General features: G+C 42.0%; 2 protein-coding genes across 3 annotated transcripts in view; one reads left to right on the top strand and one right to left on the bottom strand.

Annotated features, from left to right (window-relative positions):
* The window catches only part of RALGPS2 (Ral GEF with PH domain and SH3 binding motif 2), a 99,011-nt gene that overhangs the window by 27,931 nt on the left and 43,197 nt on the right, over positions 1-27,883 (bottom strand). For both annotated transcript variants that reach the window (XM_045297959.1, XM_045297960.1), the window contains exons 6-11: positions 10,528-10,665; positions 9,053-9,143; positions 4,356-4,423; positions 1,731-1,866; positions 1,019-1,170; positions 89-143 (exon numbers count right to left, since the gene is read on the bottom strand). In XM_045297959.1, coding sequence (XP_045153894.1) covers positions 89-143; positions 1,019-1,170; positions 1,731-1,866; positions 4,356-4,423; positions 9,053-9,143; positions 10,528-10,665 — 640 coding nt within the window. The remainder of the gene's footprint in view (positions 1-88; positions 144-1,018; positions 1,171-1,730; positions 1,867-4,355; positions 4,424-9,052; positions 9,144-10,527; positions 10,666-27,883) is intronic.
* Positions 15,658-27,883, top strand: part of ANGPTL1 (angiopoietin like 1) — a 22,333-nt gene continuing 10,107 nt past the window's right edge. Inside the window, exons 1-2 of the mRNA XM_004706710.2 lie at positions 15,658-15,934; positions 22,517-23,390. Coding sequence (XP_004706767.1) covers positions 22,568-23,390 — 823 coding nt within the window. The 5' untranslated portion in view covers positions 15,658-15,934; positions 22,517-22,567. The remainder of the gene's footprint in view (positions 15,935-22,516; positions 23,391-27,883) is intronic.

Here is a 27,883-nt window from a genome sequence, read left to right as displayed (position 1 = left end):
AAAAATGGCCTCTTAATATTCTCATTATCATATACTTTCCGATAGACAAACTAAATTCAAAGAAGCTTAAAGGGCCAATTTCTCTTACCTTTCAAAAGCAGGCCACGAGGTCTCTTCACTTAGTTCAGAACCATCACTGCTACCTAAAATCAAAGGTTATTCTGTATTTTTAAAAAGCCAGAGGTATTTTTCCTGTTTGACACATTTAAAAAATAAGTGCACATAAAATAGCCACTTTTTTGTGTGTGGGGGTGAGGGGTGGAGGAACCCCCACATAGCCACATACTAATTCTTCATTCTATTATTACTGCTGCTAGATTTATTTTGCAAGACAATGGGATATAGGAGGCAAGGCTACCTAACAACTACAGAACAAAACCTTTTTATATGCCTATTTACAGCTCAAGTTCATCATGCTAATAAGGACTTTTTCTATCACCTGAAAATGTACAAAAGTGTAAAATGTTTTCTTTATAAGGTCTGTTATAGTTTAAGATCAATGTAATTATGAAATCCTTAGAAGTTCTTAGCATATAGTTTCTGCTCTTTACTCATTTAAAAACCTAGTTCTTCAAAGATTAAGGAGCCTGATGCAATAACAGCTCAGTTCTTCGCCTTGTGAGAGAAGATGGAACCCCCTAGGTAAAACCAACCAACAAGCCAACCAGCAGCACTGTTAACAATGCCAGGAAAACTGGGAAAGTTCACCCCCTGAATTATCAGTATCAAGAGCTGTGAGTGCAATGATCCTACATCTAACGGCGACCTTTCTTTTGTAAAATGTTCTCTAGCTGTGGTGGAAAGAAGAGGCTGTCTGCTCCGGTATAGATGACAGCCGAGGACACCCTCAGGGGCAGTGTACTCGGTCACACCGGGCTGCTAGCAGTAGGAATGGGCTATGCGGGAGTGGTGGGGGTGGTCAGAGTTAATTGCATGTTTTCCAGCTGAGCTTTAAAAATCCTTTTTTAAAAGAAAGATAAGGTGGAGGCCCCTCCTCCCCCCTAGAAGTATGTCTCACCTATTGATATCCCACTAGACAGAGTGGAGCTTCCAGCTTGGCCTCGAGATGGGGCGTGGGGCTCCATGACGCTGTCATCTAAGAGATGCCTTGGTCCTGCGTTTGGGAATGTTGCACTCTTAAACTCAGCTGTGTTCATCTTGTGAATGAAACTGAAACAGAGCAGTGTTTCTCTTAGAAACATAAAGGCATATAAGGTCCCTCTTGACTAATGAAGACACGGAATTTGCCATGAAAGCATCAAACTAAAAGTTTAAGGATTTTTCTCTCTCCAGGAAACCCGCTCATATCTTTGATAAATTAAAAACGAAACAAAACAAAACACCTTAAAACAATTAGGTTCCCTTTCTTTACATTTAGAAATTAAGAGGGTCCTTTCCATAGACCTTAATTCAGGACGACTTACTTGGCCTGAGACCAGTACTGACTGTGTTGGCATCAAGGTTATCATTTAAAGGAAGACGCTTTGCTGCTGTGAAGATCTCCCTATGTTCCCTTTCTGAAACAGTTATCTACTTTCCCAACTGAGCAGACAGCTCATTTCCTTATTCAGGCAAAGGAACAAGTAAGTACTTTAAATAAGATATTTTACACAGAGTAAAGTTGTTTTTATACAAGAACACTGTGCTAGAAAACTAATAAAGCAATATGACACAAATGAAAATATAAGCAACTTAAAAAAAATGAAAAGATAAAACGGGAAAATGCTGACTTATAACCCAAGCTGTGGCACTTCCTATGCCCGTGTGGGATCAGGTTCCGCGGGGATGGGGGCGTCTGGGGCAGCAAGGGTCCTTCAGCTGCCACACTTTTTCTTCCACTTTGCGGAGATGCTCCTACTTCAGGACCTGAGAGTTAAATGAGAGAGAGATTTTCCAATGGCTCCAAAAGAATGTTTTTTGTTCTTTCACAGAAAATGGGAAAGAGGAGGGCATCCTATTTTCTGAGTCCTAAAACACAAAATCCTAAGACACACAAAAATGTACTACCATTTGAGTCCAACAGAGCAGAACTGCCACGCCTTTTTCTTGAGCAGCAGCTGCGGGGCTCGAACCACTGACCTTTAGGATAGTGGTTGAGTAGTTAACCCCTGCACTACCAGGGTTAAGACATACAAAATCTATTCATTTCTATCTAAGGTAGTACAAATCTGTCCCCCGTTTATAAGGAAAGCAGTGGAATGAGACGAGATCTGCACACAGACGAAACAAAGGGAAACATCCAGGCTGCCGGAGATCAAGTGGAGTGCTGGTTTGTGTGTATACTTGCACCTTGTGTTTTTAAAATGATTGCAAATATATGTGTAACAAAACAATGGCCACTTCAGCAATCTTTGTAGGCATGACTCAGTGACATCAGTTTCATTCATTATGTTGTTCAACCCTAACCTTTATCCGTTCCCCACATTTTCTACCCAGTACTGTTTTAATTATACCCCTACAGGGGAATTAACAGACTAACTATGGCTATTTTCAGATTAGCATTAGGCCCAGCATTAAAGAAAAAAAAACCCCAAAAAAACACTGAAATGGATTTCTGTAGTTTTAAAATTAGACCTTTTCAGTTATTTCTAATGGAATCAACCTCACAGCTTAAGACTGTGTATCCTTTATATATATATATATATATATATAGTATATATTTCCTAGACGGCCTATTTGCTTGGGTATCACTGACAAACTACAAGCAATATTTTGATTAAAAAGAAAAAAACCCACTCCCTGCCATCGAGTGGATACTGACTTCTAGTGCGTCCACTCACAGCCACCCTCTAGGACAGGGTACAACTGCCTTGTGGGCTTCCAAGTCTATAAACCTTCACGGGAGTAGAGCGTCCTACCTTTCTTCCTCTGAGTGGCTAGTGGTTTAGAACTGCTGACCTTGTGGATGGCAGCTTAATGCATAATGACTACGCCAACGGAACTCCTTGATTTTAAAGAAAGTCGGCTCCCCACCCCCCTCCAAAATAAAAAAACAAACAATGAACTAGAAAGAGTGGACAGATTTTAGCCCCCAAAATAAGTATGTGCTAAATAGTTATTTACTTTGAGGTATTCTTATTAGGTGTCTGATTTACCATTAGGTAGTATGGAGTTAGCTGTACCCAAAGAATTTGGTTCCTGAGAGAGAACCTCTAAGACTTTGGAATTTCCTCAGTGACTCAAGTATCTTAAAGACTTCCAGGCCACACCTAGCCTAACAGGTTATCATGGGTTGAATTATGGACCCCGTCCCAAGTATGGATCAGTTTGGCAAGGTCATGCTTCTCACTCTGATGTAATCATCGCCCATGATGTGAAATGATGTCAAATGGCTGCAAGGGGATTAGAGTGAGGAGACAACAGCTCCATGCTCCATGTAAGGGGCGTGCCCCTTGGGTGTGCCTGCATCATCTTGTATCCTACAGGAGATAAGAGGGGAGAGAAGAAAGCAGGGGAAGGTTGGTGCCAAGACACATGGAGATCTTCAAGGGACACTGGGTCCAAAACGTAAAAGGAGACAAGGACCTTCACCTAGAGCCAGCAGAGAGAGAAAGCTGCCCCTGGAGCTGACACTCTTTTCTCATGTTAGCCTCCTCAACGGTGAGAGGGGACATTTCTGTTATAGCAGCACTAGATAACAAAGTCAAAGTTTATGCAAATGAGGGGACTCTGGGATGGGGCTGAACAGCTAGAAAGACCCACTGTGTGATATCGGTTGAGGTCAGGGAAGAGAGGCTCTGTTTTGGACTGTACCATTAGGCCCCCGTAGCTCTGGACATGGGCGCTCCATGGGCTTTCTTGGTGGAAGATGTTGGTAGACGTTGATTCATGTGGGAGGCTGGGTAGCACATTCCCTTTCTGGGACATGGGAGTTCTGCGGTAGTAATCCTTCAGACCCTGACTTATGTGTCTTGTTATAATAAAACTTCAATGAAAATTCTAGTGCTTTGTGTGAGTTCTGTGAGCTATTTTGATGAATTATAGAACACAAAGTGGTGGGAGCCAGCCCCCTCAGAAGGGAGTGGGGTGATATCTTGAAGGAAGAGTGGGGAAATCTTTAATATGCAGCCAGCAGGTGAAAACAGGTGTCATCGGGACTCCTACGTCTGAAGCTGGTCTCTGGTGTTAGGCAGAGTTAGTCAGTCTGAAGGACCATGCCATTTAATTTCTGAGGCATGACCCAGCTCGGCGGTTAGGGTTTGAGGGTCAAGTGCTGCTTTTGTAGCTTGTGTCAGAACATAAGTGGAATGATGGGAGAACAGAACTGATAATGAATTAAATGGATCCTTACGCTTTGATGAGAGAAGTGGTGTTTTGTTTTTCCATGCAGGTAATGAAATAATCTATGCACTAACCTACTAAATCTTCCCTGGAGGCAGCAGAACGTGGTGTGCTTGTCCCTGGCTCTATCTTTAAGGAAAGCCTGAATTAAAAAAAAAAAAAGATACATCAAATGATTAATAGTTCATAATTAATTAGTTACTTAGAAAAAAATTAAAACATTTCTATAAAATAGCTATATATTTTTAAGAGCACATAGTAGATAATGGTTAAGTCTCTTACCTCTTTCATTCTAAGTCAATCTTACAGTTATTCTAGGGATTATTAGGGAGAAAGAACATTAAAATTGTTTATTTTAAAACATTAAAATCTCCCCCTAAACTAAAGTTGCCAAACAATTCAAGAGATTTAAAAATATTTGTTGAAATGACTAAAAGGTTTGAGGTCATTGATACCAGACATTTAAATTCCAGGAACTTTCACATATACATGAAACATTCGGCAAATTATTTTAAGAATCTTTATTAGATAAACTACTGGCTTGATTGTATCCACTACTGTTAAGTCAATTCCGAATCACAGTGGCCCTATAGGACAGAGTAGAACTGCTCCTTAAGATTTCTGAGACTATAAACCTTCATAGAAGCAGATAGCCTCATCATTTTCCCATAGTGTGGCTGGTGGGTTTGAACTATCGAACTTGTGATTAGCAGCCCAACACCTCTGTACCACAGGGTTTGATTGTAGCACTGAAAACTCCGAAAACACCTTATTTAAAACTTACCAACTAATAAACCAAACAAACACAACTCAATCAAAATAAGGGTCAATCCAGATATAAAAGTTGTGGGCAAAAGCCTTGGTAAAACTATGCCACAGTTTATTAGTTCCATTTAGTAGATCGCATTCAGTTTTGAGTTCCACAGCAAACGATAGAATTATTCCTCTCAGTGGAAACTATTTCAGAAAACCGGGCAGGAAAAACATTGTACAAAATATACTGTGCTGTAGCCCAGGGCTCTATTCCTGAGCACTTGCCTGAAAATTAATAAAAACTGTTTAATATTCTCTCAGCTGGAACATTTATGAAACTTCACAATTCAACGATACTCACGAGAGAGGAACACATTTGAGATCTTAAAATCATCATTTGTTTGATAACCCAAGAGGAAATTACGTGTGATTATACTCCAACTATATGGCAAGGTAAAATCTACATATTGAAAACACGACTAACAACAACGATTTCATTTTTAAAGAAGCCGTTTCCTTCTGTCATTTAGGCAGCAGACTGTACCGCACTCATCGGTTTTGATATTCTTTAACCCCATGTCGCGTTAGGTACTATGCTCAGGGCCGTGGCTGTAATAGAGACCAAGACATGGTGTCCTTGCCCTTCTGAAGCTTCTCATTGAGGAGACAAAGGGGTCAACAAAATGATGGCAATTTTCCTATTGCAGCCCAAGACAGATGGGAACAGAAAGGGGTGGAAAGAGAATTGCTGGGTGAATCCCAATGCTGCGCGCAGCAGTGCTCACTGACAGCAGTAGAAAAACAACACAGAAATGACAGCTAGCCAAGGGCGTCAGTCGTGAGCAAGGTCATCACACTACTATTTCGTAACTCACAGGGAGGCTGGTTCACGGAGAGAAGATATTATCTTCTGTGCTAAAATCAAATACAGCGTGGAACCATTTTCATGTGATGGAAACACACACATGAAGCCTGCACTGTCTGAGATTGGCTGTAGTACAGATGAAGTTGCCAAAAAGAAGTGTCATTTTTATTACAAGACTTTTCATCATAAGAAACAAGCACTACTTCCCACCCTGCTCCCGCCCACTAACAAATCCACTGGTTCCAAGTTATAATGTTCCAGAGCAGCCTTTCTCACCCTGTGGGTCGCGACCCCTTTGGGAAGGGTTGAATGACGCTTTCCCAGGGGTTGCCTGATTCATAGCAGTGGCAAAATTACAGTGACGAAGTCACAAGAAAAAGATTTTATGGTGAAAGGGTTGTGGCCTGAGGAAGGATGAGGCCCACCGCTCTAGAGGTTCCCGTGAGCGGTAACCACACTTTCAACTTGTGTAATGTCAGAGGCTCACGAAACACAGTGCCTCTGCACAAGAACAACAAAAACAGAAGCTAATCTCTTCCGGGCCTTCAACAAAACCAATTCGTGTCCTCACCTCATTCCATTCGCAGACCACACCTTCTCTTACCCTTCAGCAGGGACCCTAACTCACCTGCTCAGATCCAGCTCAGGTGACTGTTTCCTGAAACTGTTCCTTTCCTTTCTCGCTTTTTTTTTTTTTGGTGGGGGGGGGGGGTATTTCATGTTTATTTCAAACAAAATGTGTTTAAAGATGTTCTGTGACCAGCGGTTGGCTGCACACAAGTTGATCAAGTAACCCCCTGGTCTTGGTATCACTGGGGGGAGGGGAGGGTTACTTTTCCTTAGAAGAGGGATCCGCCCCGCCCGCCTGGCCCTCAGGCAGGTTGCAAGCGTACTGCTCACACTGTCGTGTAATTGTTTGGTGTATGTGTTACATTGGGCTGAGGTCAAGAACAATATTTTATTCATTTTTGAAATGTCTGCAATCAACACAAAGGATAATCACTAACTTAAGGAGCCCTTGCAGCAAGGTAAGCAGTTCAAAACCACCAGCGGCTCTGGAGTTGAGAGGCTTTCTACTCCAGGAAAGAGTTACAGTCTCAGAAACCCACAGGGCAGTTCTCCCTTGTCCTTTGGGGCACCAGGAGTAAGAATGGACTCAGTGGCAGTGACCTTGCGGGGTGTTACTATGGATGGAAGCTATTACTGTCTTTCCCCCCTCCAGTACATCTTATTGTTAGTGGTACGTTACAGTACATAACCTGCCAATGTTCTCATTCTCAGCTACCTATCCACTCACAAGTGTTTAATTTTATGACTTCTTGTTCAAAACACTGCTGGGTTTATAAAAATACTGATAAAAGGGCAGTAACAATAATTAAAACAAAAAATTAGGTATTCAGTTCATGTCAGAACTGATGTACCACGAAGAACGCTTGATCCTAAGTTGAGGACTATGTGTACTTTAAAAACAAACATAGGGGGCAAGCTGCTCTGGTCCCAGCTACTCATGAAAACAGAAACCAGCAGGTGCAGCAGAGCCGCGAGCTCACTCCCAGCCACGCTCTATCTGTAGTGTGTTCCGTTCACAGGCATTTTCATAGTCCGCTCATCAACAGTTACCTAGTGGCTTTTCAGCAAAGTCAAGGTGATCTTCAAGAAAACACTTTACTTTTACAACTGTAGTTAAATATTACCATCTTCTCTAACTGTACAGAAACACCTTAAGCTTCACTGCTCCTTAATAGTTAAAATGTAGTTTCTCTTAAATTCAATACATTTCTTGAGCCAGACAGATTTTTAATAGTTCACTCATATTTTGGGATTTTAAGGTAATATCCTCTGTACTTGGTTAGAAAGCCTGTGTTTATTACACATTAAGTGTTGCACCAGCAAGGAGAGAGACAGGATGAGAGGCAGTGAGAGATATGAGAGATTGGAGATAGACTACCAAGCTCAAGAAGTGCATAATCTAAGGCAACAAGAGATTTTTAAAACAACCTAGACGAAAATAGATCCATCGACTCCATAGATTTTCAAACGAATTATCATGCAAAATCGTTGCAAGACAAAAACTGGTATGGAAATAATACCACTTTAGAGGTAATGTTAGTGAATGGGAGAAGGCAATAGATAACATATAAGGATATTTTCAGAGTTTCTGCAATTTATAAGCAGTTTTAAATTTCACTTTTTTGTTGTTTAACCAATAGATACATGTGATATATAGTCACAGTGTAAATTGTGCTATTACAGCAAAAATAGCTTAGATAATAAAAATAATAATTTACATTTTAGTAGCACTTACAAAACTGACATCGTTCCATGTGGCTATGTATTATATCATTTGGTCCTTATGCCTGTTCTAAAAACATGACCACTTCCTGAATCTGCCATCATTCTTGCTGTGCAAGGACCACTCTCATCTCTGGCCTGCTCACATTTCAGTGTGTGTTACTGAGGAGAGCGCTGTGTTTAATATCTGATGGAAAGCAATTACAGCTGCTTTTTGGAATTTCTAACCTTTAATGGGGCTAATTCTGCTCTGCAGAATCCTTTAAAAATTGTTGCTACCTATGAAATAGGGAAGTTGATAATCTCCCCCACAGGAGACTGAAAAGATGGACAATTATATTCATGTATTGCTACAGAAGAACAATGTGTCTTTTCACTATGAGAAAACCTTAAAATAGAAAAACATTGTAGTAAAGTTCTCCTTAAAGGTTTGTGAACAATTGACTTAATAAAGCTAAGCAAAAATATTTGTAAAATTAATACAGCTAACAGAGAAATGAAAAGCCTCAAGAGATGAGCTCCTTATCCCCACACCTTCAGAGAACCCCAGCTGATCTACGCCACACAACGGAATGAGATCACGAGTCAGTGATTTAAACCCACCCTCCCCTCGCCTCACCTTGGATAGTCCTTTTCAAGTGGAAAGGAGAAGGAAGTGGGCATCAGTGATTTATAAAATACATTGTGATGACAGAAAGCAAATGTAAAACCAAACAAAATGCCTTTACAACTGGAAACTGACCACTGTATTAGACACTTGCATGGCATTTATAGGATACAATGTTGATGTTGAACACTCAGAGATGGAAGGGTGGAGGGCAGGACAAAGTCATACAAAACACCTTTCAAGATCAAACCTACTTGTAATTATCATCTTCCACAAACTTCTGTAGTTCTTCTATATATTGCACAGAGTTCAGGTATTTTTGGACATGAGGCAACATGGGAATATCTAGGCAAAAGGTGAAGAACAATTATCCTATGAGGTACATTTTAACTAAAACTTTAGAAAGTTAACTTTAAAAAGAATAAGTATTTATCTTATCACAGGCCTCTTAAACAGAAGTTGGAAATTTGAGAAAAATATTTTTTAAACTAAATTAAGACCAGATGGCACCCAAATTTCAATTAACTCTAGGAGGACATTACCGAGGTAAACGTGTTTGATATTAAACTGGAGATAATTTAGAAATCATACCTGGGCCGTAATAAAGAAACCAGTGAGTTATAGAAAGCATTGCTAACACAGATAAAAATCACAGTTACATGCTATTTGCATCATATTTTATAAAATGGTTCCATTTTTAAAGTCTCACTTGTTCAGCAATCTCATAGGAAAAATCGGGGACTTTATTTTAAAAGCAAGATGTAAAGAAAGGTGTTTTGTTTGGGGGAGGGGGGAGGAGGGGATTAAAGAAACGTAGCTCCCCGGGGAGGGAGGGGAAAAATGAGGACTTAAAAGAAACGTAGCTCCCAAGTGTAAATGTGTTTCTCCCTCCTATATACACATTTTAAATAAGTTAGATTTAGCACTATAATTTGTTGTGCTTAAAAAACTGGAAAACAGCAAAAGTAAGAAATTATTTTATTTAATTTTTACTATGATACTCTCCCCTTCCCTAGACACATTTTTGGGTATAGATGCATACAAATAAAGTTAGTTTTGTGACAAATTCATTTTAAATAAACCAAATGAGATGATCTCATTGTTTTAAATAGCATACAAATGATCTGTGTGATCTGCTGAGCATATTTTGACCATTTGGGTTATCAATGAAAGCATAATGGAATCCGTTGATTCTTAATGGTGCCAAGATGGAAGGGAAAGCGACAGCCTTCAGACGATTAACAGTAAAGTGAATATGGACACAGAGTTCTCAAGTCAAATGTAAAAGGGGTTACTGTACTGTTAAGCATAACAACACAGCTTGAAATTTTCCCAATACGAACGGATGTGAAACAAACATTAAAAACATAAAAAACAGCCAACTCTTCTCCTTATCAAATTTGAAGCACCCAAGTTAATATTAAAAAACTAAGCCAACCCCCATTTTCTAATCATTTGGTTTCCCTGTCCAAAAAAATACAGTCTGGAAAGTAATGGTTCTTTACTCAATATCATGATCTAACTTAAAAAAGCTGAAGAATAAAAAGCACAAAACTAAAAAGAATTAAATGGGAATAAAAATAGTCATGATCTGCCTCCCGGTGAGGATGGGCATCCACCGATGGCCCTCCTGGCTGCGTTAAAGGCGGCCAGTGGCTGCGTGTGGGAATGAATCCACAGAACGGCAGCCCGGTCTGTAATGGCGAAGCCCCAAACCCCAGACACTTACCGTATTCGCAGGACTGCTGTAAATCGGAAATTATTCTAAGGATGTTATTCATTAAATTTGATCTTTGCTCATTTTCTAGAATGCTGCCGGTTGACGGGTATGCAGAGTCAATATATGTCAAATCTGACAAATAGATACCTGAAACAGAATAGATGAATGAGTTTTGTCTTAACTAGTTGTTTGGAAGAAATGTGAAAAAAGCAACGGGCAGAGGGAGTTCATTTGTAGCTATATTTCAATATGTCATATTTAAAATACAGCTATTAATATATGGCAGCCTTATCGCACAACCACTAAGATCTAGTCATAGAGCATGGGGGAGCACACTTGCATCTTGCAAAGTTCTCACTTAATGAAATGTCTCCTTAGGACCATTCAAAGCAAGCCTTGAGCCGAGAGCTGCGGAGGAACTCTGGGATAAAGCAGCTGACTTCCTGATGGGATGCGCACGGTGTACAAAGAAGGCAGTTACTTTAATCGCTCTGAATCACAATTTCTTGCATCTGTATATAGCTAGTAGCAATTTTCCAAGTTGTGGGAAAGCCTGAAGAAGTTAATGAGAGTTCTGTACCCCTTACTGTGCGCCGATAACTATTATTACAGCCGTAACTATTTTGAACACTGCCTCATTTGGGTACAAAAGCCTTAGATTTTAAATATCAACAACACGATTTCCGAAACACTTCATGCGCCTATAAATGGAAGTGACTGCTTTCCTACTCCTGGTGTAGAGAGTTACACCAACAAAAATTAACACAGCTCCCAAAAGAATGTGGTTGGACAAGCCCATGCCAAGTCACTGTTATAAAGAGGTTTGAAATGTGTATAAGACACACACAGCACAATAGAAGATATGCTTTCCCTCCTCACCTCTGTACTCCAGGTTCATGAATTTTCAGAGCAAATGCAGGGTAATGAAGTACTCATCTTCCAAATAAGCCCTATGCTTTCCTCACGTCCTTTCCACTCATCTTGGCTCAAATCTTAGTGTCTTTCAAGTTATTGGCTTAGTGTTAGCTATTTTCTGGTTTTCTCACAGGTTTGAAGAGAATTACCATTTAGAAGTTGTTGAGTCTAGTCCCCTTTTTCTATAAAGATCCACAGAACGTGGGCATCTAATGCTACGTCAACCTGCTAGTGAGAATGGGATTGCAAAGTGACTTCCTTGTATTGCACACTGCTATAAATGAATACACCATCTATGCCATTCACTGGATAATTTTTATGACTTTATAATCTCATTAAGCTGTCTCAAATTTATATCTTATCTGTTCAAGATTATAAACCACTTAAAGCAATGACCCTAATCTTGCACTCCAAGACATTCAATGAAAATCCCCAGGTGGCGTCTTGGCACAGCAGCCCAGTGTGACAGCCTAGAACTAGGCCCCAGTGCTTCCTGGGCTGTTAGCTTTACTGCAGCTGAGAGCGGGTCGCCTCCTGTGGCACGGCTGGTGAGTTTGGCCCCCTGACCTTCTGGTTAGCAGTCATTAAGGCCCAGGTTTTGACAATACGTACTTCAATTTTGCTGGTTGGCATGGCAAAGCTTTCTCATTTAGTATCATTTGGTCCCACTCAGTAAATCTTTGCTGCATCCTTTAGACCACCTAGCATACCACTACCATTTAGTTGGGTTTCCGCAACTGCAATTATTTACAGGAGTAGAAAGCCCAGTCTTTCTCCCACGGAGCTGCTGGTGGCTTTGAATAGTCGACCATGCGATTTGCAGCCCAACTCATAACCACGACACCACCAGGGCTCCACACCTACCACACAGACTCCTTTTTTTTCTTTCATAGAATCTCAACTTTTTCGATGACTCAAATGAATCAACCTACAACCTAGCTTCCTCTAATATTTCTCCAATATTTTTGTCTCTAGTATTGCTCTCAACCCACGGTTTTCCTTTCCCAGACTCAATTAAAATAAAAACACAAACACCCACTGCTGTTGACTCGATGCTGACTGATGGCACTTGCAGGTGAGTCGGGGCAGAGCTGCTCCAACGGGGCTCGCAATGGCTGCTCTCTCAGTCAATCACCAAACCTTTCTTATGAGTGCCTCTGGGAGGACTCAAATCACTAAGCTCTGCTCAGCAGCCCAGTTTATCAGGGATTTGCACTACCCAGAAAATATTTAAAAAGCTAAGCAAAACAAAACACAGTCACTGCCACTGAGCGGATTCTGACTCACAGAGACCCTGCAGGACAGAGCAGAGCTGCTTCCGTGGGTTTCTGAGGCTGTGAGACAGACTCATCTTTCTCCTGAGGCGGTGGCGCTGGTAGTTTCAAAGGTGCCTAGCAGCCCATCAAGTAAGCCCACTACACCAGCAGGACTCCTTTCAAGGGCTACAGACACATTTCCCAGTGAAGGCAACAAAAGCAACCCTTCTTTCAGATGGCACCAACCTCTATTCACAACAAATTCTTCATCACAACCACCTTCAGTTGCCACACGAGTAGCTTTTAAAGCACAGACCAGGCTTTGAGGCTTCTCTTGCATTAAAGTATTGCTAAATAAGAACTATATACACCGTTGCCTTACCTACACACTTCAACTTATAGATGTAAGAACCACTCTTGTTCATCGCCTAGGAACTGCCCTTCCATTACCCACCGCACAAACACGTGTCATAACCCTTACAACAGGCAGTCTCTGACTTACAAAGGGGCACTGCACCAGTGGCTTCCTCACTAGGTGGTTTCTGACATAAGCTGAATATCTCATTTTGAAGCTTTCATCAATATCAGTAACTTTACAAACCCAACCTTTGTTTTTGGGGGTTGAGAAGGTTAGTGGTTCAAACCCATCAGCCATTTGATAGGAGAAGGGATGTGGCAGTTTGCTTCTGTACTAAGTACAGCCTCAGCCACCCCAAGGGGCAGAGTTCTGCTCCATGGCAGTGAGTCTGATCTAGGGATTGGAAACATCACATTGAAGACCAATGGATACATGTTAACCTTGTAAGTAGTTTGTCACTAATAGCAAATGTACAAAAAAATTCCAATTTTATTATTAAAAAACAAAGCCCAAATGACCCTAGTGTGGTTTGTTGTAATTCAAAGTCTGTTGTAAGTTGGGGACTACCTGGATTTTTCATTATTATTTTAATTCCGGTTTACTTCACTTATTTACATAACTTGCTTCATGCTTGTGAGCATTTAAGTATGTATGCCCTTGAGTTTTCAACTTTGTACTATTATTTATTTCATACCTAAACAAAACCCACTGCTATCGAGTTAATTTCAACTGAGTTGGAACCTGACAGGTAAGGGCGAGCTGCTGCCCGAGGGTTCCTGAGACTTCCTCCCAAAGACGGAGAGAGACACAGTGCTAGTCTGTCCTGTGGCTGGCTGCTGGGTTTGCAGCTGAGAGCTTTAACTACTGTCCCACCGGGGCGGCTACTACTTAATAGCAAATGAATTTTAGAAAAAGAAAGGAAGGTTAAGAATCAAGCTGTGAAAAGGTAGAAATGAAGCTCAGACCTTCATTTAGGATGCAGATCAACAAACACTAGATGGTAGGACATACGAGAGGAAAATAGCACATGGTACATGTGGGTAGGGAGAAGCCAGAATGCTAAATCTGTAATTACCGGTACACAATCCACCGAAGCGAATATAGCCCAGCACTTTGGAGTGTGGCAGTTCACGTGCGGGTTCTGTCACTTGCCTAGCGACTATCTTGTTATGCAACACTTTGCATTTATGATGACCACAGTAAAAACCTAGCCAACTGTTTTGTACGGTAACAACCTGTGCCTGGCAGCGCTGAGCGCCTGCCTAAGTGATGAGGTGAGAGTAACGCTGGCTGTGATGGTTAAGGTCATGTGTCAACCTGACGGGGCCAGGATTCATCGCGGTTTGGCAGTTATGTAATGATGCAAGCTGTCAGTCACCCAATGATGTGGCCATCCTGCCTTTTCGCATCATGCTGATTTTCATTTAACAACCTGATCTGTCTAGGGGAATCATGCTGGTAAGGAGTGGGTGCAGTTAAATGTACTTGAAATGACTAAGATTGTGTTTCTTCACATATTAAGATATTTTTTAAAACCGACTGCCGGCCATAGGACAGCCCCTGTGGGTTTCCGAGACTAACTCTTTAAGGGGGTAGAAAGCCTCATCTTTCTTCCAAGATACAGCTGGTGATTTTGAACAGCTGACCTTGCAATCAGTAACCCAAGGCGTAACCACCAGGGCCTCCCCATTTAAAAACATTTCTCAATGTGAAAATAACAGCACAGCTGGTGCACAATGATTAATCCCTTCTTCAGCACCCGTTTCAAAGCAGAGGAAAAGTGGAGCAGACGGCACGTGTAAGTTCATAGCCAGTGGAGAGTCAGAAATCCCATCTTTGCCCTCACGCCAGGGATATGCTTGCTGTTAACCACACCACCGTAACAAGAACGACCTTACAGAGACAAGAGCAACAATACTGTAGAAGAGGAGATGGTCACTCTTTATTATTTTAAACCAGAATTTAAGTTTAAAAAGTATTACTAACTATTAAGTTTAGGAAAAGAATCTCCTACGGTAATTTCTAGTAGGCTTTGACAATGATATCTAGAAGCCATTTTATCCGAAGAGACGTTACACCATAGGATGACATATTACAACATCATCTTTCTTAGACGTTTAAGACCTTGTAAAATGGCAACATAAGGGTTGCCTCCTGACCAACTGCAGCTCGTTTTCTGAACAGAAGGCCAAACATCAGCCTGTAACGACCGCTGAGTGAAGGTGAACACTAAATGTGCATTAGTGCTTTCTTCTCCAGTGCTCGCCAGCCAGCAGACTGGGAGGTTTGTCTTATAACTACCCCATGACAGTTTGTTTCCAGATGGTGCCCTTTCTTCAACCCGCACATAATCTCTCCTTGTTCAGAACTCGTCAGCCTCCTGCTGATCCCCCCACCCCGATTTAAGGGACCAGAGAGGAAATCCTAAGTAGAGTCCCATCCGCCTCCTGACCCCGCCCCCAGTTTTGAGCAATTTTTTTTGGTGACGTAATATGTGGGCTGAACTTGAGTCTCCCGAGAAGGCAAGGAAATCACAGTTAGGGGCAGTGCACACACTGTCTGGTCAGCTGCAGCTGGTTACTGCACTCTCCATGTGGCAGGCGGAGCAAAGCCGCAATGCCTTCTCTGCTGGATTAAAGGCAGCCCGCAGACCAGAACTGCCACTGCACTACTTAAAATCACATAGGAGGCTTGTCAAATTCGACTGATTGGGGCTCTAAGAAGAAGAAGAACAAAAAGACGTTCCTTATTACAGCTCGGACTCATCGGCCGCAACAAAAATGCAGTTGCCATTAGACTCCCCGAGGAACAAACTTCAACCCTGATTTCTAAAACCGAGACTCAGGGCAGCACGTTTTGGAATTCACTTTATCAGCAGACAAAAAAGGTATTTTAATATTTCTTCTGTTCTTATTTAAAAGACTATGTATGTTGACATGCATAATTACTTCACGTCTGGAGCAGCAACTTCCAAATCTCTTACAAAGCAAGGAACTTTGGAGCACATCACAATGCCGTGCAGGTTTTGTTTTGCATTTCTATGTAAAAGCTGCATCTTATGTCAGTTATGAGGTTGATGTTCCCATTATTTGAGGCTCCATTTGTTGCACAGGATAACAGATTTGTTGCATAGAATAACAGACGGATGCATGCCTGCTGAGTCTCAGAAAGCAAGTGCTTTAAAAACTGACTGGAAAGAAATGTTAGCAGGTAATGAAATTCAATGTATATGGTTTCTAGCACCTGGATTAAAGAGATTCAAACTAAGGAAGACAGCTGTGAAAAACGAACAGTGTCTTCCTCTAAGCACAGTGTGTGTGTTTAGGATTCATACAGACACAATACTGAATTTCTCAACGCTGCACAACGGCAAGGCTTTATAACACCTCAGAGAGCAACCAAGTATCAAGCAGAAAATCTTTTCAAAAATGTAAAATACACCTATGGTATTTCTTGCTATGAACCCAAATTTTAAATAACTTTCTAGGCTTCACATTAACAGTAATTTCACTTTGGCAGAAGAAAGTAAAACTGCTACATAGCTAAAATCATTTGGAAAAGCTGAAATATATTAGTACATTAAAAACCTAATCCCTTATGGATTAGGATTAGGGTTGTGTTGAAAATATGACAGAAGTATAATAATTTAAGTGGTTAACATTAACAATAGGAAGTAAGAATTGAGAAAATACAACTACTTAAGAACACAATTAAAAGGCAACATAAATTTTTTAAAGAGATTTTTGGTGGCCTTCAAGATTATACCTGAAATTTATTTATTTTTTTAATTTAAGAAGTAAAAGTTGCTAAAGTGATATGGGGGAAAAATTACACCTGAAGGCTTTGCTTAATATTACTGTGCGAATTACTAAAAGAATAAAATTAGTTGCCGATAGCAATTTTAATGCCAAAGGCAGTCGGTTATAATTTGGGGACCCTCTGCCCTTTAAGCAGTAAAGACATTAATGGAATCTTTAATAAACAACTAATAGTAAAGCAAAGATGGTTCAACTTTGCTTTCATAGCCTTTCCTCCAAGATTCAAAACTGTTCCGAGGGACTGGATACGGAGAAGGGCCTTGGATAACCACACATTAGTTTACATGAGATTGGGCTAAAATTCCCAAGCAATCAAGGACCCGAAATGCTTGTCATCTCTCTCGTCCTCCGCTATGGAAAGTGGAGGACCTCATTAAGCCTCAACTTGCTCGTCGGAAGCCTCAGGCAGTAGTCACTGAGGCTGAAACCCAAGTCATAGCAGGGGCTTCTCCCTTTGGTTCCTACCGTCCTGGGATAAGGCGGTTCTCAAGTCTCTTTCCAGCATATATTTCCCAATCTAGAAGCCCTTATCTAATGTGTCGTCAGTGCACAGCAGGGCCAGTACGTGGCCCTACAAGTTACCATCTGAAAGGAAGTCAGTCCTGACTTTTATTTGTGCTAGCTGGCAGCATAGCAACTCTGAAGAAAAACAGAACGGATAAAATTAACCGGGCGCATGGAAAACATTCCCACCCCTTCTCCCCACCGGCCCCCTAAAAACAACCAAGCAAAGATGTCGATTTAGACTTAAGTATTCTATAACTAATTTATAACACTCTCTTGGGACCTAAGAAAACTTTAACACATACAGAGAGGTTTTTATGAGGTAACGTAGATTTATGGATCTTTCCCTTTTAAAACTGAAAATATGTGGGAAAATATTAAATAAGAGAACGTTTGAAAGAAAATGCAACAGTAAATGCATTTGTTAAATAAACTCTTTACTGGCGATTTGAATTAAAGTTTTAGGAGATCCATGGCTCTTCTATGAAAAGTAAATGATGTAACTCGTCTATTGCTTAAGAACTGTGGGTCCTTGCTCTGCTTGAGGGAACAACGAAGTCATTGCTTTTGTAAGAATAAAGGAAGTACATTTATTCATTTTTTAAGATGAATCTTCGGGGTTTTTTTAAATTGTAAATTAGGTGGGGGCTTATATTATCAGATCATCATTTTTTGAAGTCACTGTTTTAAACAACTCATAAACTCTCCCAATGGCTTGCTCTGTTCCCCAGCGCCCCAACCCCACCCCTTCCCGCATCCTCTTGTAGTATATGATCTTCCATTGGTGGTGCAGTGGTTACGGTGTTGGGCTTCAATCTGGATAGTTGGCAGTTCAAAACTACCAGCAGCTCTGTAGTTATAGTCTCAGAAAACCCAAACAGTTATAGTCTCAGAAAACCCAAAAGGGGCGTCACTAATGAGTCAGCATTGATTCGATAGCAGTGAGTTTGGTTTTTTGGTTACTAAGGTTAACATCTATCTACTCTCTAATGCTAAGCTACAGCAGATGCTCGTAGGGTGGGCCATGCTCAGCTTTACCAGGGACTATAGTGAACCAGCAGGAGCCAACACAGAACAGCATAAGGAAGCTACTGCTATCTTTGTTGAGGTTAGAATTTAACATACACTAGTTTACCTAGCAAGCGCTGTGAATGGAAACTGTTCCATTCCACCACTAGCCACAAAATTCTATATTTCTTTGAAGTTTCATATTTTCTGAATTTCCCTTACTTTCTCCATAGTCTTATTTCAGAACATATTACTCAAATAATTTGGGGCTCTAAGAGCGCCCATACTATTATTAATGGAAAACGAGTCCATGACAGCATTAGGCCAGTTGGCTCGGGAGGAGGAAGGCTGGACCTTCACTCACAAGGATGGCTGCTCTTACCTGACCATATTGAAATTCCATGAGCCCATAAATACAAAGGCACTTCCTAAAAACCAGTTTTCAGTAGAGATAATGCTTATGTAGTAAAAGTCCTTAAAAAGAAACACTAACAAAGACGAATCTTAAGGTTTAAGTTTTCTACCATTGCCGAAGGCAAAGTACAAAAAACCCCATTAAAAATTACAAGTAGTCATCCAAGAGGAATGTTGTTATACCCACCCTATCTTGACCAAGTTAGTAAAAGAAAAATAATTCTCAGCATTGCACCCATTCTTCACTTTCTTTTTTATCCAATCTTGACAGCACTGTCGTACTTGAGAAAACACGCGCACACCTGATTGTAGCAGCCCTCTTCATGACAAACACGGAGGCCTCGTGGTACTGACAGCCTTTCTGCTGTGGAGGGCTTGTAAGCACACATTAAAACCAGTTGCTGTCAAGGCAAGACGTGACTGGGGCTCCATAAGGCTTTTCAATCTCCCAGTTTTGGAAAGTAGAGGACAAGCTTGTTCTTGACTCTCCCATCTTTTAGCTAGTGGCTCAGTAGGTTAACCACTGTTACTACATGGGGCTCCAAAATCTCAAATCAGACATGTCACTATCAATTGATAGACAGATGGGCCAATCAAAAGGTATTGCTACTAGGGTCCTAGTTCATACATGCATGAGTCTATTCCAAACGAAATGTGTGTAAGTATGACCAACCAGTGGATGGCTGTAGACAATGCTCCCAGTAATCCACTTGACTTAGTCTTCTTCTTCTTTTTGTGCCATGGGGGAAAAGCTACATATCCAATTCTTAACAAAACTAAAGTGGACATCTTCCTTAATCACTGAAGTTTTGCAACAAGTTTACAGGGATGCTGCCCCACATGCAACATGTTTTTAGATGGAACAAGTGTTTCAAGCAAGGTTAGAGAGAGCTCAAAGATAAGCCAAGAGAGGGAAGACGGTTAACCATGACAAATGAAAAAACGAAAGCCCAGAAACAGGTGAAACAAGACAGGAGAATGACCACTGATGTGGTATCTACTGAAGATGGGATCTCATGCCATTCAGGATTTTCAAAATCAAACTAACTCCTTGGGCTCAGGCACGCTTAGAACTTGGTGGGTGCCAAAGGTATGGTGTGAAGATCAGCTGACTCTGAAGCTGGTCTTCCCATCTTTTTAAGCAAGATTGAAGCTAATGAAGATAATTTTACGGAACAAATCATAACCAGGGGCAGATCCTGGACTTACCAACATGATCCAGAGATCAAGATTCCAATCAAAGCAAGCTCCTGAGGGGACCTCCTGGGCTAGTTAAATTCAAAGGCAAATTGTAAGCTCAGGAGGTAATGGTGGTTGATTTTGGGGGGGCCCAGTGGGATAATCTTGATATACTTTCTCGACGGACACAGGATGATCACAGGGGCTTATGAAGAAGTTTTAAGAAAATGAGAAACTGGCCTGGTGAGGAAGAGGCCAGGAAACTTGGATCAAGAATCAGGGCCCCCTGCTTCTCCCCCATCCCATCATGACAATGTGGCCGCTCATTCTTTCAGAGCAGCAAGGACTTTCCAATGAGAAAAAGAAAACCCTTGGGAAGCCTGACCCCATACTCCCTACAGCCCTGATGCGACCCCTTCACACTTCTTTTTGGCCCTCACACTCACAGATCACTTAACAAGAAGCCGGTCTGAGTTCCTGCGTGCCAGAACCGCAGTGTCTATGTGGCCTAAGTCACAGAGCACAGGATTCTTTGGGAAAGGCTTAGAGATGGGAAACTGCCTCCAGAATGCGTGGACCCAGATGAAGAACGTGTCAGGAAACAACAGTGTGCACTTTGACATTTTTGTTTAATAAAGGCTTCTGTGTAGCAATACGTTTGGACCTGCCAGAGGCAAAGGGATGACAGCAAAAACAATGGGGGAAAATTCTGACAAAAATGACTCACAAATATTTTTGCATAATTAAGTAATGGGTCAAAGCAATAAAAGATAAACTAGCAAATGGAAGTGAAAAACAAGAAAGATCTGTGGTTATGACTTAGGGTAAAATAACAAGACAAAGATTAAAATAAAATTGGATTATGATAAGAGTTATAAGAGCCCTCAATAAAATAAAATTTTAAAAATAATAAACATTTTTTAAAAAGAAAAAAACAAACAAACACAGGCCTAGAAACTTTATGGGTCGGGGATATGAATCCTATTTGAATGTCTGGGCTTCTCCAGGATGCTGTTCATTTGAGATAAAAGGCAGAAGACTTACTTCACAGTCCTGTTGTGCATGCCATGCAATATAAGGAATGTGCAGTGTCGGTGGTAAACTGCCCCAGTGTGCAGTCATGTGCTGTGGTGGCTGACCACACGCACCCTGGAGTCTTCTGCTTCCGCGCAAAGCCTGGCTCTACCTTTCAGAAGCTGTATAACTCCTCAGTATCCAACTCTGGATGTCATACTCTTCACTGGAAAATGAAATCATAATAATCTATCTCAAGGGGTTGCAGTATTAAATGAATGAATGAATGCAATAGAGTGTTTAAAATAGTGCCTGGCACTTAACAAGCACCCAGGAAGCTGTAATTGTCATCAATGACAGCCGTAAACAACTTGGGACCTAGTTCCTCAATTCAACAAGTTCTCAGGTGGAAGACAGGCTAGAAGAGCTTCGACGCGGAGTATCGACTGTCACAGAAACTGAGATTTTAAAAGTGGGAAGGCAGGCTACAGTACAGCAGCTTGTTAATGAGCCAGGGGAGGGAAAACAGTTCACCCACTCTACTGCTACTACTCTTTCAGGAGTGACCAAAGAGGAAGAAGGTCGCTCTGGGCCTTAGAACTAGCTAGTGTTTCCTCAGAATGAAAAAAAAGCTACTAAGGAGGAGTCCTGTAGCACAGTCAGTGGTTGCACATTGGGCTATTAGACACAAAGTCAGCAGTTTGAAACCACCAGCCGCTCCAAGGGAGAACGATGGGGGATTTCTAATCCCATAAAGAGTTAACAGTCTTGGAAATACACAGGGGCAGTTCTACCCTGTTTTATAGGGTCTCTATGAATCGGCATCAATTGGATGGCCGGGACAAGGATTTCTCATCTGCCAAAGCAAGAACGAAGCAAACCAAACACACAATGCTCAAACTTTCTGGTTTCAGACGTGTCCAAACATCTCTTTGATTTGACAGGTTGAAAAAAACAAAACAAACCCCAAACACAGTAATACAGAGAACCAAGTCAACTGAAACTGCCCAGTACGAATATAAAACCCCGAGCAGTAAAGAGGCACACGACAACCTTAGAACTAGTTAGGCCAGGATGTTTTTATTAAGGTTTTGGAGGGGCACTGTGTACCACTTTTTATAATCTTCAGGTAACAAGTAAGCTCTTTAAAGGTGAGGCAGGTGCGTAATGAGGTTTCAAAAGCCCCACGGGCGTCCAGTGGTACATATCCATACCCAGGGACACCGGGCAGCCTCCAACCAACCGTTCAGCGGGCTGGGGAATAAAAGGCGTTACAGTAGGGTGGCAGAGGGGAGAGCGAGCCTCTGAAACTCAGCCTTCAAACACATGCCAGTGAACCTATCGTGTAATCATTATCATTTAATTCTGAATTTAAGAAACTGGAGGGTCAATTCTGCCACTGGGGTGTGTTTTATCAGCAGCAACAAATAACCCATTTTCCACTTCGGATACCTTCTTATAGTACTGACTTTAAAAGTAGCTTACTAATGGTTTGGTTTTTTTTACAACACCCTCCCCCACCCCTCCCCCAGGTCCCAACTGACGTGCTCCTCCAAAGACAGCACCGTGCAGCTCCTTTCAGCATGAAGGCTTTCGCCTGGACCCTCGGCACGCTCGCCTTCCTGCTGATGAGCGCTGACTGCTGCTGCGGGGGCCAGCTCAAAATATGGAAGACAACTCACCGGAGACCTCCTCGCGCAGCAGAGGGCAAGGAGGAGGTCAGGAAGTGTGCATACACGTTCCTGGTGCCGGAACAAAAAATAACAGGGCCCATCTGTGTCAACACCAAAGGGCAAGACGCAGGCACCATTAAAGACATGATCACCAAGATGGATCTCGAGAACCTGAGGGATGTGCTCTCCCGGCAGAAGCGGGAGATAGATGTGCTGCAACTAGTGGTGGATGTCGACGGAAACATCGTCAATGAGGTGAAGCTGCTGAGGAAGGAGAGCCGAAACATGAACTCCCGGGTGACCCAACTCTACATGCAACTGCTGCACGAGATCATCCGCAAGAGGGACAACTCCCTTGAACTTTCCCAGTTGGAAAACAAAATCCTCAACGTCACCACCGAAATGCTCAAGATGGCAACCAGATACAGGGAACTAGAGGTGAAATACGCCTCCTTGACTGATCTGGTCAATAACCAGTCCGTGATGATCACACTGCTGGAGGAACAGTGCTTGAGACTATTTTCCCGACAAGACACCCATGGGTCTCCTCCTCTTGTCCAGGTGGTGCCCCAGCACCTCCCTAACAGCCACCAGTACACTCCTGGTCTGCTGGGGGGGAATGAGATACAGAGAGATCCAGATTACCCCAGAGACCTACTGTCACCCCCGGACCTGGCGACCGCTCCCACCCAAAGCCCTTTCAAGATACCACCGGTAACTTTCATCAATGAAGGTGAGTGACCCCTCCTTGCTAAGATGACAGGTATCAGGTTAATAGGCTTGATGGTTTATGAAACAACACTCCAAAGAACTGAACTTATACCCCTCCCCCCTCCCAGCCCTGATTGGGCAACAGAAACTAGCATCACCGAACTCAAGCCCATTGCCATCAAGTTCATTTCCAACAAATAGTGAGACCTTTCCCATAGGACTGAGTAGAACAGCCCTAGAGGGTTTTCTAGCCTGGGCATCTTTACAGAAATTAAAGAAGTAAATGGCTACATCTCTCGCCTACAGAGGGGCTGGTCAGTACTAAGTGCTTAACTGGTGTGCCACCAGGGGCGCTATCTAATTCACTGCCATCAAATCAATGCTGGTTGAAAGGGCCACTATCCGACAGGGCAGAACTGCCCCTGTGTGTTTTTGTGAGACTGTCAACTCCTTATGGAGTGGAAAGTCCCATCTTTCTCCCATTGGGCGGCTGGTGGTTTGGAACTGTGGACCTTGTGGTAACCAGCCCAACTTGTAACCAATACGTCACCCAAAGCTCCTTATACCATGGCTCTATCAGGCCACCGGGTTGGAATGGACTTTCTTGAAAGCATATTTTGAGGCTCTAGGAGTTTATAAAAACACTTCTTTGACAGAGTAATCTCCCATCCAAATGTTTATAACATAAATTACCACCACTTTCTGAGACAAGAGTGAGCCCATGACCTGCTCCTAACCCCGGAGTAACTGTTCTGAAATAATCCTGTATGCCTTCTGCTCGGTCGGCACTCAGGCTCAGCCATCCTTTTATTGACTGCCATCCTCCTCACAAGGAACATTATGAACCTGTTTTCAATCTCCCTGCGCCTGTAATTACACTTCCTCCTCCGCATTCATTCGGCTCATTTCCGACTGCAGGGATTTTAGTGTCTGAAGTTCCTTCTTGCTATAACATCTGTGCTCAACACTTGGTCTGCAGAGCTCTCAGCCTCAAGAAACAATGGTATCCCTCCAGTTCTCTAGGGCTAAACAAGCTAATCACTCGCCCAAGTAAGTATTCATTAAACTAGTCTTGATTTTAATTCAATTAAATAAGGCTTATTCAATTAAATAAATCTTCATTAAAAAGCAAAACAAAATCCCCCCGCAAACAATGCACTGCATGGATCCTAAGACACCAATCTTCCAATTTAATTCTTCCCTCTTTTCATTAATTCAGCATCAGTCACTGATCTAGGTACCCACAATACAATGATGATGAATAATTCATATATTTTTTTGCTTCAGTTTACTAAGCTCACTGCCAACTCTTGAGTATTTTATAATTGCTGCACTGATTTTCTCATAAACCATCCTCTTAAATCCATTGTAAGCTCATCTACATCCTGCGAGTGCAGGGGGGAATCCAAATGCCCCAAAGTTAGAAAACAAAACAAAGCAGTATTAAGACACAGTTCATTCACTATGGAAAAGGCAAGGCAGGTAACTTTATATAAACTACAAAGTGACTTTCTACACCAACAACAACGAAATATAGGACAAAGATTGGAGAGAAATCCACTGTGAAGTATTTTCTTCCTTCCACTGTGGATACTATCGACTAGTCACATCTCAGCTGTCCTGGGCCTCTGTCTTCGGACTTGCTGCTTGTCTACGTCTTTCAATGGCATCTCATACCCTTCCCCTATGCCTCAGAAAAGGAGCCCTGGTGGTGTAGTGGGTAAAGGGCTTGGGCTGCTATCCACAAGGTTGGTGATTCAAACCTACCAGCCTCTCATACTCATTGGGAGAGAGATAAGGTAGTCTGCCTTCAAAAATATTTACCCTTTGGGGAACCCAAAGGGGTGGTTCTAATCTTTCCTATATGGTCACTATACATTGGAACTCATGCCTCATAATGAGTTCTTGTGTGAGCAAATGGCTAAGAGCTTGACTACATCTTCCAAAGGTTGGCGGTTGGAGTCCACCCAGAAGCACATCAGATGAAAGGCTTGGCCATCTATTTCTGAAAAATCACAGCCATTAAGATTTCATGGAGTTCTACGCTCACACACATGGGGTTGTCTACTTAATAACACCAGCTGTTTTGTTCTCCTTGCCCTTGAGGGTTGGGGTTGGGAACTAAGCCTCAAAAAGGTTTTCTTCAAGTTCTGCAGTGGAGGGCTCAATCACCTACTTCCAAGACTTCAACGATGAATCGCGACTCAGAGATGACTCCTGACTAGAGCGCTTCCCCCAATTCCAACCACTGCTGAATGCTTCATCTATGATTATATCCTTAGGGCAAATATTTGGGAAGTACATGGATGGATCTCAGGGTTAATACCTCCCTTTGCCATCCTGTTTTGATGTATGCCACGGATCTACTTCAGGATTAGCTTGGCTAACCTGTGACACTTCCCTCTTGCCTCACACATCTAGTCCAATGACAGCTATCCATTTCCTCCGCACTTTCCCACCGCAGGCTCCTCAGTTCTGTCCAGAGGCAGAGTCCTCATTTACATGCAAACCACCTATGGCAGCGGTAATAGGACAGACACCTCACTTCTTGGGTGAAGAGCTTATGTGACCTGGGGGGAGCACAGGGGTTACTCTATGCCTCAGTTTCCTCATCTGTAAAATGGGGATAAGAATAGTACTCATAGAGTTTAATGTAAGAAAAATGCTTAGGATGGTGCCTGGCACACAGAATTCAGCTCCTACTAAAAATCCTGTAACAAAGAGCCTGCCAACTGGTCTCCCTCCAATTTCTCTCTCCATCAAAACATTCGTGGCCAAAGATTTATCTTCTTAAATTACCATTTTGATCACATCACACTTCTGCGCAGCAGTTCCACATTGTACACTGAAAAAGCCCAAACTGCTTAGACCGGGCAATGAGTAATGTCCCTCTTAAGAGAAGCAAGCCACGTCTCTTGCTTTTCTTCCATGCAGTGCCTTCACAAAGCACATCTGGCAACAAAATGCACTCACTCATTGTCTCCCAAGTATTTCCTGCGTTTTCTATGTGTGCCAATTATAGGGCTCAGACACAACTGCAGCCCCCTCCATGGACACTGCTGTGCTCTGTGACATATGCATGCTGTTTCGCATGTGCCTGCTCAAATGGTCAGCATTTACACATGCCCCTACGTAAAAGGCCTGCCCACTGGACCGTAAGCTCCTGGTAGATGGAAAACAGGTTTTCTTTGTGTATGCGGAATAAACGTTAACTGATTTGATAGCAACATTTTCCAAAGACCTTCATGAAAGTGCTTTAATACATTAGATGGCCCCAGGATCATCTTTAAATACTATTCTCACTCTCCACAGCAACAGACCAGAGTACCATTAAAGTAGGCAAATGACTGTCATTCTCAACATCCCCAGAGCCTTTGATTTCCAAACAAGGAAGTGTAACAAAATGATCTTGGAAAGGAAGTATTTGACCTTACATGTTTTCATATCCTTTAAAATTGTTCTTGTGTACTTTTCATTCACCAGTATTACAGAGATGGCTGCCACAGAATCTTCTATATCGGTCCTAAATCTTAATTAGGGACCTGATATCAGTAATTTAAAAATTAACCATTATTCACATATTTATACACTAATGACCTTAGAAAATGCTTACACAAAATTAGACCTATCCATCCTGGTTTATTATATTGAACTTTTATCGCAAGATAAATCTAAAGTTAAAGAATTAAATCCCTACACCAAAAGTCCCCTTACATATAATTTGCTTTAATGAAGCAATTGTGTGCGTGTGTGTACATATATGTATATATCCTTAATAAGCCAATCCTGGTGACGTGGTAGTTATGGCACCAGGATGCTCACCTCAAGGTCAGCATTTTGAAACCACAAGGCACTCCATAGGAGGAAGATGAGGCTTTCTACACTCATAAAGTTGTAGTATCAGAAACGCACAGGGCAATTCTACCCAGTCCCATCAGGTCACTGTGAGTCAGAATAGACCCAAGGGCTGTGAATCTTAAGTTTACTGTGAAATTAAGAACAAGTAGCCTTTCCTTTTATTCATTATTGCCATAAACAAGTTATACTAGCTTTTATCCTACGACTGATTCCAAGGATGTAACTGGTAATCCCACGAGGACGTTTGTTTGTTTGTTTTAGCACACTCAGGAATATAAGGGAAATGAGTTAGGAAATAGCTAAGCAGGAGAAACCTGGCTCCATCGTTTCCTTTGTGAGGTGGCTCGGAGTAAACCATTTGGCTTATCTGTCTGTTTCTCATCTGTAAAATGAGAAGGCCAGTTGGCCTAGGCGATTCTAATATCCCTAGCCAGCTTTAAGATCCTGGGATTCTTACCAAATATAACTGACTACAAGCAGCAATAAACAGACTTGGGACTTTCCCTTAATACGCTAAAGCCTCTGCACATATTTTTCTTCTGACTGGGAAAAAACGTCTAAAGCTACAGGAAAGGCAGTTATTTCTATCCTCACATATGCTTCTGGCACCGGGAAGTCCCCACCGCCTCTCTCTCTCTCTCTCTCTCTCTCTCTCTC

This window comes from Echinops telfairi, unplaced genomic scaffold (genome assembly GCF_000313985.2).
Source record: "Echinops telfairi isolate 266 unplaced genomic scaffold, ASM31398v2 ScPeMD7_7424;HRSCAF=8462, whole genome shotgun sequence".
Classification (NCBI taxonomy): Eukaryota; Metazoa; Chordata; class Mammalia; order Afrosoricida; family Tenrecidae; genus Echinops; species Echinops telfairi.
This window is presented reverse-complemented; position numbering and strand designations above follow the sequence as displayed.